The sequence below is a fragment of the Pholis gunnellus genome (assembly GCF_910591455.1).
Source record: "Pholis gunnellus genome assembly, chromosome: 5".
Classification (NCBI taxonomy): domain Eukaryota; kingdom Metazoa; phylum Chordata; class Actinopteri; order Perciformes; family Pholidae; genus Pholis; species Pholis gunnellus.
Window position 1 is genome coordinate 16511702 of NC_136531.1, and position 13544 is coordinate 16525245.

A 13544-nucleotide genomic window follows, 5' to 3' on the forward strand; every position below is an offset into this window, starting at 1 on the left:
AGTAATGCCTTCCTGAAGGTTATGATGTTCAGAGTTAGTTCAACTTTAGGTCATTTTGGAGGTTGTAGCAAAGAAGTGGTTGAGTTCCAAATATTTTGTTCACGCCATCTATATAAATAAGAGTATATTAGATAAATAATCATTACACAGCAATATTTCACCTCCTTTTAAATGTGAATTAGGACAGGCCATGACCAGAGGACTCGTTTTCTGTCCCTATAACAAATAAAACTCATTTTGTAAACTTGTAGTTAATAATGCATCAGTATTATGTACAGGGAGTCGTTAGGATATCAGCAGTTAAGTGTTTGACAGTGTGGTGAGTTGAACATGTACGACATCAGTTCAGTCTCCAGGCAGGAGGAGCTAATCGCCGAACAGCCCAACAAACATGGCCAACTGGTCGGACTTGAAGACCCTCTGCACCAGGTACGGTTTTAAAAGTCACTAACTGACGACCTGACACATCTTAACTCCATCCAGCGTCTTAAGTCCGGTGCGTCAGCTCGTTGGTAATACTAACGATAACATGGAGGTTCATGCTAGCGAGCTCTCGCTGCTAGCTGGCGTTAGCTTCGTGGCTAGCGCGTTTAAATGGAACCGTTGTGCCTCCAACTCTTGCATAAGCACGTGTTGGTCTAACTATGTACTCAACGACGTGTTTTTTATCCCGAAGTACGTCGACGTTGGATTCTTCATACTTTCACATAACTGAAATAGATGATAGCTTAGAGGTTTGACATTTTTGTTCACTTTTGTGGAAGCCGGTCAAAGTTTACAAGCGTCGCTTTACTGACTCGTCGTGTCGCTCTGAACAGGTCACGTTTAATGAGCCGTTGAGTTAAATCAACTACTATGTTTCTTTAGACATGACGTGATGCTGTTTGTTTATTTAAACCGTTGTAACGGTATTGGTCAATGGAGAGACACGTGTTGAATACAATACACACACGTGCCATAAATACACACATACAAAGTAGAGCGTCATATGTCATAACCGTAAAGTCTGTAGTAAAATAATCTAACGTTAAGGTCCGGCACCTAGCATTGTCATGACAACTGAGGTATCTCTATGGCGACTGAGCAAACTCCACCCACAGTGGAAGACCACGAGATGTGGTTGAAAGCTCCAGAAAACAAAAACTAGTAAGTGAGAGTAAAGATGGTCAAAATAAATGAATCCAATATGAAAGGGGGGACACAAACAACATTTCACATTAATAAATCTGTAACCTGCTAATATTTGGTAGGTTTGCTGGATGAACTGGATTAATGAGATATAGAAAAATGGGAAATGACACAATTTGTGTTGATTAACAATCCTTCTGAACTGGTGCTAGGGTTAAAGTCAGCACAGTCCCGTTTTGTGCCCTTACATGAAACATCATGGAGAAGCTTCGATGTATTAAAGCCATCCGGGGGATTTGTGTGTATGTATATATTGTGTATCCAACCACACTTGTTGAGTCCTTTGCTATAAAAACTGGTTACGAAACTGGTCAGGATTCAATGCGCTCACCACCACGAATCAGTACTTGCTGACAGGGCCTTATTGTTTCTGAATCCCATTTCTATTCAAACTCAGACATGCTCTACCCTTTTTACTAGTCTGGTTTTCAACCTGTTATTCCTGGTTTACTTACTGATACGCATTTTAGTGGAGCCTTTCTTTCTAGAGTCTACAACAAGGGTTTGGGGAACTTGAGACAGTGTAACGGAGAGAAAAGGAGGAGACTCTGCGAGATAGAGATCAGTTATTCATTCGGGCCAGAGGGCTGAAGGGACGTGGAGTTTATCAGATGCGTGCGAAGGAGAACAGCATGGTGGTTACAGCGTGTCCAGGAGAGAAGAGGCGAAGCACGGGTGAATAATTGCACTCTTACGTACAGCGAGGCAGTGTTTGGGTCTGTGCTGTGGAGGGATGGTAAATGGGGGGGGGGGGGGGGGGGGGGGGCGTGCGTGCGTGCGTGCGTGCGTGCGTGCGTACAATAGTGACAATAAGGGCATTATTTGTTGGCCAAGAGTTTGACGTGTGTATGTTGTATAGAGCATGTTAGTCAAGGAGCATGAACTTGTTTAGAGAGCTGCTGAATAGGCAGAGGGGAAAAGTAATGGTTACCGGCTGTATGGGATGTGACATTATGTAAGTAATACCAAATAAGCTCAACAAACTGCTTTCACCTGTATTTTTTTCAGAATGTAGTCATTAAAGCAGACCATTTGATTCGGCTGATGTCGCTCTTTTGTTGACGCTGTTATTTTGTGTTGCTAAATGATGATTTATCCGTTTAATTGCTCTGCGGCTTCAGTCCCACCTAGATGTTGCTTCAGCACTACCACACGTGTGTAATTTACAGTGCGTTGTCCTCCACTGCTCACGATCCCATTCATTTTGAAACTGCATTTTGTTGCAGAGCTAACTTTATAATATATTATGCTTCAGTCACACACATTTCATTCTCAAGCAATCATTCATAATTAGCGAGGCGTGGTTTACTTTTTCAGGAACATTACATTGTAAACTGCAGAAATAAATGCCTGTGGACTGTGGTAATGCATGCACAAGAGAAATATCTAGTCAACTTAAGCTGTGTTGTTATTGTTTTGGATAGTTAATGTTTCAAGATGAGTTTTAAAAAGGCGAGATAGAGGCCTGTCAGGCATAATATTCTGCAGTTATTATTAATATACAATGATTTAAACAGGGAAATGTGACTCAGCGTTGACGGAGCTCAACCTATGACTGTGCATAAAGGTCAAGGGACACCATGGCACTCTTGTTGTCACAAAATAAGCTCACCTCTCATATTTCAGTGGGCGGGGTCTCTGTTGGCAAGTCATACCAGCCTTATATCTGTTTGTGAAACTTAAAAACAATTGAAGGGAATGGCTTATTGTAACCGACTCAATGTTGATCTTAAGATCAGTTTTTAATACATCCATGAGGGAGGTCTGTGGGTCCTATGGTGTCCTGCACATGGTCAGCATGGCTTCTAGCTTTAGACGAGTTGTTTATGACATTTATGTGTCTCAAGGCCACCGACAGCAGACTACAACTGGCATGAGACGGGTCAAATGTACTACTACACAGCAGAATTATAGAAATAGATGATCGGGTCAATTTTGTATCTGCAAATTATTTCCCAAATAATTCTCCCAGGAACAGAGAAAAGTGACCTTGTTGTTAAACTGGTGCCTTTTTAGCAGATGAGCTCCATGCATGTCACTGAATCCACAGAGGAACGGGAAGTCCCAAAGGATGTGCTTCAGCAGAGGTGATAAGCCAACCAGATCCTCACGCATCTCTTCTGGTGATTAATGTAGTTAGTAGACGAGGGCCTAAACAACGTGTGAACGTGTGCCTCCCTGTAGCTCAGTGTTTACAGAAGTTCTACGTGTATTCATTTTAATGAGGTTATTGGAGCTGCTGACAAAACACTGCAGGGAACCTTGAATCCTTCTGTTAAACCGAAAACATTAACACTACAAACATCACACTAGTGAATGCAGTTTCCATTTACATACATATATATTTGGCGATCAGAAGGAAGAAATAATTTGACATTAAGGTCAGAACAGAGCGAGGTTACTAATACGCTTGTAGTCCTGAGACAGTAGGACATGTCGGCTACCTCCTCAGTATGCAGATTAGAGATTGTGCCTGAATGGGACAACAAAGCTCTGTTGTGAACAAAGAACAAGAGGAACAACAGTCTATTTCTCCAACATGTTTCCGCCTCCCCCATGTTCATTCTTTCATCTTCCCCTGCTATTGTTTTCAGTGTTTTTTTTAATCTGAACTGTATACAGATTTGAAATTAACGATACATAAACAATTTAATGGAAGTATAGATATGTTAAAAAAATTCTGATGTTGTTTGCAACTGCACTTCCCTCCGTTAGTTGTTGTTGCCGTTTTCTATTTTGTACCACATCCTTGATCATGGCTCTAAAGTGCCTCTCTATGCTCAACCCCAGTAAATAGTGGTCCTCACCCCGAGTCCAAACCTGACAGCGAGGATGCCGACGACGCCTCCATGACCTCCTTTGGTGTCGCCGTCCGAGGCCTCCCCCTGGCCTTGGCGTCCATGACGCAAGCTACCGCCTCAGACTCCCGCTTCCACCCTAAATGGCGGGCAATCACTGTGGCGACCCTGCTGGCTTTAGTGCTCATGTTATACCTGCACCGCACAGTAGGGGACAGAGACACTGCCGCCAGAGGCTACTACCGCAACAGGGATCACGGTTTGCAAATGCACAGCGAGGGCGAGGATGGCATCTTCCAAGAGACGAACAGACAAAATGCGAGAAGCCTCTCGCGCCACCAGAGGAGGGGGAAACCGTACAATGACACTTACCCGTTAAGTCCGCCGGAGAAGACCAAGCACGGCGTCCGCTACCGTGTCGGTGTGATCGCAGATCTGGACACGGCGTCGCGTAGCTCGAAGGACCAGACGTGGTTCAGCTTCATGAAGAGAGGTCACCTGACTGTTTCAGACAGAGCTGACAGACTGGAGGTGGAGTGGGATGCTGAGACGGTCACACTGGAGAGTCATCTGGCTGAGAAAGGACGAGGTGAAGGGATAAGGACACACACACACACACACACACACTGATCTACACTCACTAGGTTTGTGTTCTCACTTCAGTATGTTGGTTTGTTTGACTGCAGGTATGGAGCTGTCTGAGCTGGTGGCGTTCAACGGTCACCTGTACAGCGTGGACGACCGTACGGGCGTGGTGTACAGGATAGAAGGCAACCGGGCCGTCCCCTGGGTTATACTACCAGACGGGGACGGCTCAGTCTCCAAAGGTCAGTCCCCAAAAGAAGTCGTACGTCAATCCACTGAGTACATGTAGCTCTCAAACAAACTCTTAAGGAACATTCTGGTTTCCTCTAACAGCACGTTTTTTTAAAAATGTAGTCCGAATGCAGCCTGTCTTAGATTGTTTAAATATGTGTCGTGCACTATATTTCTGAAAACACTTGACACAGAAACAGCGTTGGAAAGGTTGGCGGACATTTTAAGATATTCACATACCGTCTCACAAATGAGTCCTCGTTTTTTTTGTGCAGGATTCAAGGCAGAGTGGCTGGCAGTGAAAGATGAGCAACTGTATGTTGGCGGCCTGGGCAAAGAGTGGACCACGACGTCTGGACAGGTCGTCAACAACCACCCCGAGTGGGTGAAAGTTGTCGGCTACCGTGGCGACGTGCAGCATGAGAACTGGGTGCCGTACTACAACGCCCTGCGGAGCGCAACGGGGATACAACCACCAGGTTCTTCTTCTTTATAGTCCTGTCCACATACAACCATTAGTGCAGGGGTACCACATATGAGTGGAACCAAGGGAATAGTTTGGGTTCCAGATGTCAACGGTTCATTAATCTTTAAATGAATAAAACCTGCTCGCAGATGGACAAATAAATAAATTGTATAAACTCTATTCTCATCTGGATTTTGAGTTAGGACACTTAAGAGATTTTAGTTTGTCCCCCAAATACAACTTGAAAAGTGGAAAACACTCGTAATTCCTCCCACTCTGATTGATTTTGTTAACTCTCCCTTCTTCTGTTTCCCTCGTTCTCTAGGCTACCTCATCCATGAATCAGCAGCGTGGAGTGAGCGTCTCCAGCGCTGGTTCTTCCTCCCTCGCCGCGCCAGTCACGAGCACTACGAAGAGACCGCAGACGAGCGGCGTGCCACCAACCTCCTCCTGTCCTGCCCCGCGGACTTCAGCTACACCACGGTGCGGCACGTCGGCCCGCTCGACCCGACCCACGGCTTCTCCTCGTTCAAATTTGTTCCGGACACGGACGATCAGATCATCGTGGCCCTGAAGTCGGAGGAGGACGCCGGCCGGGTGGCCACCTACATCATTGCGTTTACGCTAGACGGTCGGGTGCTGATGCCCGAGACAAAGATAGGGAACGTGAAGTTTGAAGGACTGGAGTTCATTTGAGACGAAGATTAAGAAGCGGACTGTTTACTTGCAACTTGTTTTCAGTCCTTAGTATTACATTCCCCTCTCAGTTCTACTGTGCAATAATGTGGTATGACCCAAAAGTATATATTTCATGATTATATATTATAATATTGTATGATAATTGAGAGGACAGGAGAAGACCAATAATTGACCAATTCAGTCTCTGTGCGACTGGGTACACACGCCAGCCACACAGAAGGTCACCACCTTATGAGATCTTTTAATGCTTTTACAATAAGACACCACTGGTGCTCTAGAGGAGTCTGGGTAAATGACTATGAATGAGTAGCCGTCAGTTTATCAAACACCAGGTCATGTGGATCTCTTCTCCTCCTCTGCTGGTCACTCAGGATTAAATATGTTTAAGGAATAGAAGGAATGTCCTTAAATAACTTGAAATATTAAACTCACCCATTACTTTACCTTACCTGCTCAGACAGGACTCTGTTATTAAGATTTATATTCATGTAATAATGGGTCTAGCACCTTGATGCATATCAACTTGTGAATCATAAACTACATGTGATGTGTTTTTCTGAGCAGGTCCACCTCAAATATTTTTCACACATGTTAATAAACTGAATATCATTCGCTTCTCCAGCCAGAGAATAAGCGAAACACCAGCTACTTTATTTAAACAGAAACCATTCATAAGTTAATTTTGTATCCTTTCAAAATGCAAATAATAAAAAAATGTTCTTGTTTCAATGTTTTGACATCTTGTTTTTAATGTGAACATTTGTATTGTGCTGGGTTAAAAAAAAAAAAGAATCACGTTCCATTTAAAAATGTATTCCATTACACTTAATCATTATACTGTACTTTGTCGCACACATTTCATGAAGCATTTCATTGACTCGTGTAACTTTGCAGGAGGACATTAGCAAAATTATGTTGACTTCTAAATGATACAAATAACGATATTAACTGATAAAAAATGACGACGGATTCCAGTTTGACGAGCTGCACAGGAAGCAATTATTCTCAGTTTTATCTCAGAACATTTCAAACCTGAGGAAGGTTCTTGCGACTCATCTGGTCTACAAGCTTGTTCCCATCGCAAAGATGTCTCCAGGTAGCCCGGGTATTTGTACGGGTTTGAAGGAGCCCAGTTTAGCGTAGAAGTCGCGCATCCTCCGATCGTTCTGCCTCAACTCACAGAAAACTCCTCTGGAACCTTAAAAGTTAAGGAAAGGAGAAGTGATCGATATTATGTTTTAGAATGGAAACAAATTCCTGCGGCATCAGGGATGCTAAGCCCTTAAAAAGCAGCCAGTATTACTGCAGACTAGCGGCGCCTCCAGAGTTGGACCTGTACTCGAGCATATATTCTGCTGAATGCTGCTGCTCAGAGTTATCTTATGTTCTTTTACTTTGGAGGGGAAGGAGGTGTCTTCCTACCTGGATTGTATTTAAAAAAAAAAAAAAATGAACTAAGCTTCAACTCTCAACTGGCACTAGTATTAGAAGTGCGACAGCTGCAGGGATAAAGGGGTTGGCAGGTGTAGAGCGGTTGTGACAGTGAATGAACAGCTCCTCCTTGTGGAGAACATGCAGCCTGTTAAATGTTTGTGAAATGGTAGCAGGCCAGTTCCATGAGGCACTCCTCAAAACGATCAAAGGCATTGTGCGAGGCGTAGACCTACCACTGCTCCTGATGGAGGACAACAGCCGACCAATCATGCGCTTGGCTGGAGAGGGATCGGTGACCCGGGGCAGCACTTGTACGGTAACCAGAGAGGGGAAGTCCTTGAACACTGATTCACTTACTGCCCTCTAGAGGTATGAGATTAAAAAAAAAAAAAAAATGCATTTGATTTTCCTCTTGTATTCTAAAAAAACAACAACTGGCTGTTGCATTTGATCACCTGAATCTTGGTTGCGGCTGGTTTGGCGTCGGTGAGTGCCAGGGCGTAACCACACACCCCCATCTCGTCCTCCAGGACAAGAGCACACTGAGGGGAAGGGGAGATCTCACCTGCTGACAGGCTGCAGGCGGCCAGAGGGAACGTTAAGACAGAAGAAGAAAAGCAGGAACACTCTGGAGAGAAACTCGACTCCTTCTTACCCGTCACAGAGAAGTGGAGGCTGCATCATCAGGGGGACTTTGCTCTCTCCTGCGCTCTGCATCTCCCTGGAAATCCTTTGCACCTCCAGCTAGTACAGAAAACAACACTGTAACGTCAATGCTGGATTAAAAAAAAAAAAAAAAGTTGTGTCTAACGAGCTGGCGTCCTCACCTTGTCCTCAGTGCAGTACTGACGTATGCTGTAAACCGTCGTGGGAGGATGTCTGAACAGGTCCCGGTTTCCGTGGCAAGGCAGCATTCTCTGCAAGTACAAACAAACAGTACATGCATGTGGACCTACACTGGAAAGTTATTTAGAAAAGAAGAGGTTCACTAGATACCTGTCCTTTTAATGACACATTCTAAACTAAGTGGTCAAATAAGTCAATGTCTTGAGACACTGTACTGTTTGAGTGACCTGGAACTCTCCAGAGAGGCCTCCTCTGAAGCCCCAGGGTTCAGGGTCCTCGTTCATCGGCTGGGCTGAGGGTCCACTCTGCCCTCCTAAGGACAACACAACATGATGGCTAACTGTTACGGATTAAAAGTTGCTTTAAATGTGGTTAAAGATCCCTTTAGCATGCAAACAGCAGCTCCTCCCCCCGAGCACACTGTGTCCCTTACACGCCAGCATGTGTGGTTTAATCAGCATTAAAAAGGATTTTTTTCTCACCGAGTGTTTTCACGTAGGCTCGAGCCAGACCGACCCCACTCTTGATGTCACAGATGTAGTTGTAGAGGTCGTACAGAATGCTGCGGTTCGGGGCGTTTGACAGACGATTGAACATCTGCACCACCGCGTCACACATGTCATCAAACTGCTGCGCTCTGGAGTGCCACTCTGCAGTCTAAAAAAAAAGCATGAATTTACAGGATGAGGACAATTATTCATAACATTATCTGCTTTAATCTAAAACAGGGAACACTACCTTGTCCGTCTCCGCAGCGGCGGCCCTACTGTGTTTCTTGAGCCAGTCCAGCTCCTGCAGCATGGCCCTGGCTGTCGGGCCGTGTTCGTACGGCAGGTGGAAGAGGTCAGACAGCAGCTTCAGGTCATCCAGAGACAGGGGCTCTGCTGTGTAGAGCGGGTTCTCCCCGGGTCCAGGAGCATAGGAGCTCTCTCCCATGTCCATCTGCATGGGCTCCTCGTCGGACGACTCCTTCTTGAGACGACAAGGGCCTGGAAGGATGAGGAGGGCGATGACACACTGTGTTTTTGGGATACCATTAAACAGTTTGTGGTTCAACCTTAAGGGTTCATGACTCTCTACCTCCAGGTTGATCGGTGCTCAGAAACTCCTGCAGCCAGTCAGTGAGGGCCAGGGTCAGGGCTTTCTGGGGGCTGTAGCAGGGGTCCTGGTCCTCGTCGCCTGGTGATGGAGGTCAGAGACAGTGAGTCCACTCTTCAAAAATATCGTATATTTCAGGCTCCTGCTTTTGTTTTATTATCAATCTGATTGTGTCACTATTGTCAGATTTCTGGGTTTGATCACCTCTGGACAAACTGTGTTTTATGTCACAAGACGTTTGAATGCAATTAGCAAGTCAGCGCCTAAAGTTGAGCTGTGTCAACCGTTTTCTAAAGATTTCAAGCAGCCCCTGGTCTCGGTTCAGGTTCACACTCGAGACCTGCATGAGCTAGATGGTATTTTTGACATATATGGGATTATGGCCAGATCTTATCTACCTTGTGTTTTGGAAAACATGGAGGTAGGCCGAAAAGTCACAGCTCCTTCCCCACATTCACTACAAATAGTCACATTGCTATATTGTTAAAATTTTAAAAAGTCAAATTTGTGCAGGGATACTGCGCCAAAGCTGATGGATGCAATAAAAAGCAGCACGGAGAGTGTTATTTCATTGAAAGAAAAACTAGACACTCACCCATTTCCACATCCCTCTGCGCTCCTTCAGCGGTTGCTTTGCACCATGTAGCCAAGGTGTGGATGGCCACAAAGTTTGGGTAGAACTCACAGTTTGGATTGGTGAGCACTCCTCCCAGTTTGGGAATCAGCTCAGTGGGACGATCCTAACAGGAAGAGATCATGTTCAATATTTCTGGATGCAGTTCAGACTGGAGCTTATACAGACATCTCAAACTATACACTGACCTTAAAGGGTCCGAGGAAAATCCGTTGGGGGTCATAGTCGTTTGCGTGGATATTGTCCCAGATGACTGGTGCCCTCTTCAGGACGGAGGACACCTCTTCTATGGACTCGACAGAGATTTTGTGGGATACCACTTTGGGACCTAAACAACACAAATAGGAGAGAGACAGAGAGAGCACCTGTGTTATATAAATCTGTGCCTTTGGCTCCTTCTGTGCAGGTTCAGAGAGGTTCTGGGTCAGTGCAGCCTCACCAGTCCACAGTACGTCAATCCCAGGCAGCAGCTTCTCTCCCACCGTGTGCAGGTAAGAGGACTGGGACACATTGGGAGTACAGAATGCGGCACAATAATCTGGAGTGACAGGGACAGAACAAGTGTGAATGATGGAAAACAGTGTCAAAGAACAGCGTCATATGTAAAGGTATCACACAGTGTTAAAACTCCCCAGGCTGTGTTCAAAAGGACTAAATCATTTTTGAAACATTGGACAAAAACAAACTTCTGTGTGCTTTTTTCCCCCCAGTTTAAGGCAACTCCGCTGCCTGACCTGTAGGACAGAAGAGGAAGGTCTCGGGGTCACCCAGGTGCTGGTACACTGCATTCGTGATGGCCACCTGGGCGTCGGCGAAGGAGCCGAAGGCCTGCTTATCAGCTGGACACATCTCAGTCTCAATGTCATCAAACAGCAAAGAGAAGGACCTGCAGCCAAAGTGCCTCACCTGGGGGACAGAGAGGACAGCTTCAGATCTTAAGATCATTGTATTTTTCTAACTCCTGACAATGTAGATTTTCTTTTTGGATAATAAAGTTATTCCACCAGGGATTGAACCGACCACCTGCAGCTGTGTCAGTGCTATCGTTTGCCCGTTGACCTACTTTCAGTGTATTAAATGCTTCTATTTTACTGCTGCATGTTTCACATAAAGTAATATAGTGTCCAAACCGGTCCCTCAGGGAGCCATAAAGCTACATACAGCTGAGATTAAATGATCTCTCCTGCTCCACCCTTCATCTCTGCATAACAAGTCCTAACCTGATCCAGTTTCCTCTTCAGAGCGGCAACCTCTTTGGGGTTGGAGAAAGTAATGTCCAGGCCAGGAGAGATCGCATAGATGAACTCAACGTCGTGCTGTTTAGCTGCTGATATCAGGGCGATGAGTTGTCCTGGGAATAAGAATAAGAGATGAGACAAACAAACAAATCTGTGATGGACCAAAGTCCACCGTCTGTTTTGAGAGGAGTCATCGGTGACATGATGGGTCAAACTGGGTCAAACGCAACATTATTGATAAGATGCAAAAGGAGAGGCTCCAAAGTGAGCAATTAAACAATGTGTCTAGGGAGATAATGAAGACTCATTATGGGACTTTGGTATGACACCGATACTAAATAAGAAACAACTATAGTTTGAAAAGGACCACATCTGTTTTGTTTTTAAGTTATTAAATGAAGTATCCTGGTACCGACATGTACTCCATGATTTGAATACAGGTCCAGTTTGGGATATTTTTAGTTTCAGAGCTTGTTTAGGGTTAGGCACAATAAAGTACGTGGAATATTTTCAAATGTAGTGGTCTAAAAATGTTTGATACGTCACTCCTACGCACCTGTTTCTATAGAGGTGTACACAGATTACCTTTCATTCAGACCCTCTTATGAATGTGAGCTTCAGCAATATCCTCCATGGCATATGAATGCATGAAGGAGCAGTAATCTATGTCACCCAGATGACACTATGTTTGAAAATATTGATACCCAGGTAGTATGTGTGAGAAATAGTGGTGGCCCACATCAATTAATTAAGACTCATTATCCTCAGAGGCTGCTGTTGGACAGTCCTGTGTGTTCTTTGGCTCTTTGGTAGCCTCAGGCCATCCTCGCGTTCCAAGAGACGATGGTATTGGCGAGATGATATTTGTGATGTCATTCGATCCCTAACAAGGACACGTGAAGAGCTGAAACTCACCTGCCTCCTCTGCAGAGTACAGATCCCTCCAATACATCCTGTGTTTGTAGTCATCCTTCGGGGCGTAAAGGTACGCGTTCAAACCCCACTTTTGCTCTCTGTGAAACCCAAAACACCAGCAATCAACAATCTCCTCACATATTACATCAGCTGCTCTGTGATGAGAAAGGACCGTGAGCACAGTGGATCATTCTGTGTGCTTAAAGGGTCGTGAAAGAAGAAACGAGGCATCAGGAGACGGCACATTCATGTTTGCTAAATATTGTTTGTCCAGTGACGATAACCTCTCCCCTGTATGCAAGAGAACAGCGTTTTATATTTCTACTAATATATGATTGAATATGACCATTACATTTCTGCATTGATGCATTTATAGAGGTATATATATTTATATATACTGTATATATTAACCTGAACATTACTATTATCCTGATATGATTGTCATTATGGGGGAGATGATTTTGTTTCAATTATATTATTATATTATATCACCTGAGGAGGTGTTGATGAAGGTCTAATGACACCATAATAACACCAGTGTGGGCCAACATAGGAAGCAAATGCCATTTTCAAGACAGGCTCTCTAGTCATGTGGCTGTTTGAAAATTGTATTCAACTCCCACTTTCAGTAGTGTTCCTGCACTTGTTCGACGTACCTTTTAAACAGCTCCGTTCTCTGCTCCATAGTCCATGGTCGCCCATAAAAACCTGCATCAAGCAAAGGTCACGTCATGCATCAACTACCAGAAGTCCCGACTGCACTTCTACAAGATATATCTGAAGTTCTTCCTGGTAGCTTGCAGCCTAATTTTTTGCATATGTACTTCTTGATTGAGCTGTGCTCCAGCTGGATCTACACTGCTCTCAGGTCTGCTCACCTTCCACTACTCCACTGATGAACCGCTTCGTCCCAGTGTGGGCTTGGCCCTCGGCACTGCCTGGTTTCGACATGATTTACTGTGGATTTTGACGTCTCTTCTTCAGTCTCTGCTTCCACCTCACCACTGCTCAGACAGACGCTCTGACACGGCGCTCTTGTCAGTCATAGCTTTTTATGCCAGCCTTTAATTTGGTAGGACTTTTATTGCACCTTCCTCTCGCGCCTGCGCAGACCCGTCGGTTTTAAGCACCTGGAGCATTGCGCAGCATGATGCTAGCATGGTCTAAAGTCTGAAGTTGTAAATGCTGTGAGTGACTAAAACGTATAGCTCTTGTTATGTGTTTACTTTAGTTCACCTCAGAATACAGGCGCGTGTTGGCTGAGCGTACCCGGCTGTGAACGTGCGCGAACGTCTTAAAGAGACAGTGTCCCTGTGTCTTAAAGGGACAAAACACGAAAGAAGCAGTCACAATAATACACACTTTGCGTTTTATAGCTCTTCAGTAAATATTGAGCTTAGTTTCCATACTGT

The 13544-nt window shown here is 44.8% G+C and overlaps 2 protein-coding genes across 3 annotated transcripts; one reads left to right on the forward strand and one right to left on the reverse strand.

The window, feature by feature from the left end:
• The first annotated feature begins 346 nt into the window (after positions 1-346).
• cant1b (calcium activated nucleotidase 1b) lies at positions 347-6628 on the forward strand. 2 transcript variants are annotated; one of them, XM_079160353.1, is made up of 5 exons: positions 347-429; positions 3979-4575; positions 4673-4813; positions 5078-5281; positions 5594-6628. In XM_079160353.1, exons 2-5 carry the CDS (start codon positions 4038-4040, stop codon positions 5962-5964), a joined length of 1254 nt encoding a protein of 417 aa, XP_079016479.1. In that variant the 5' UTR covers positions 347-429; positions 3979-4037; the 3' UTR covers positions 5965-6628. The 2 variants fall into 2 exon arrangements, with proteins under 2 accessions (XP_079016479.1, XP_079016478.1); XM_079160352.1 differs by lacking the exon at positions 347-429 and adding an exon at positions 1801-1863.
• A 65-nt stretch (positions 6629-6693) lies between these two features.
• ogal (O-GlcNAcase like) lies at positions 6694-13381 on the reverse strand. Its single transcript, XM_079158924.1, has 17 exons — positions 13011-13381; positions 12789-12840; positions 12133-12230; positions 11200-11330; positions 10714-10885; positions 10419-10517; positions 10168-10307; positions 9941-10085; positions 9328-9426; positions 8986-9236; positions 8730-8904; positions 8475-8560; positions 8229-8318; positions 8057-8145; positions 7857-7977; positions 7635-7764; positions 6694-7165 (listed from the first exon to the last, which is right to left on the reverse strand). Exons 1-17 carry the CDS (start codon positions 13081-13083, stop codon positions 7029-7031), a joined length of 2088 nt encoding a protein of 695 aa, XP_079015050.1. The 5' UTR covers positions 13084-13381; the 3' UTR covers positions 6694-7028.
• Between the last annotated feature and the right edge of the window lie 163 nt (positions 13382-13544).

Coding starts and splice junctions, on each gene's coding strand:
- ogal (XM_079158924.1), bottom strand. CDS start 13,083: ATGTCGAAACCAGGCAGTGCCGAGGGCCAAGCCCACACTGGGACGAAG. Junction 10,518..10,713: donor CTTCCTCTTCTGTCCTACAG/GTCAGGCAGCGG, acceptor CTGTCACTCCAG/ATTATTGTGCCGCATTCTGT. Junction 8,146..8,228: donor AGTACTGCACTGAGGACAAG/GTGAGGACGCCA, acceptor TTTCTGTACTAG/CTGGAGGTGCAAAGGATTTC.
- cant1b (XM_079160352.1), top strand. CDS start 1,821: ATGGTGGTTACAGCGTGTCCAGGAGAGAAGAGGCGAAGCACGG. Junction 4,576..4,672: donor TCTGGCTGAGAAAGGACGAG/GTGAAGGGATAA, acceptor GTTTGACTGCAG/GTATGGAGCTGTCTGAGCTG. Junction 5,282..5,593: donor AACGGGGATACAACCACCAG/GTTCTTCTTCTT, acceptor CTCGTTCTCTAG/GCTACCTCATCCATGAATCA.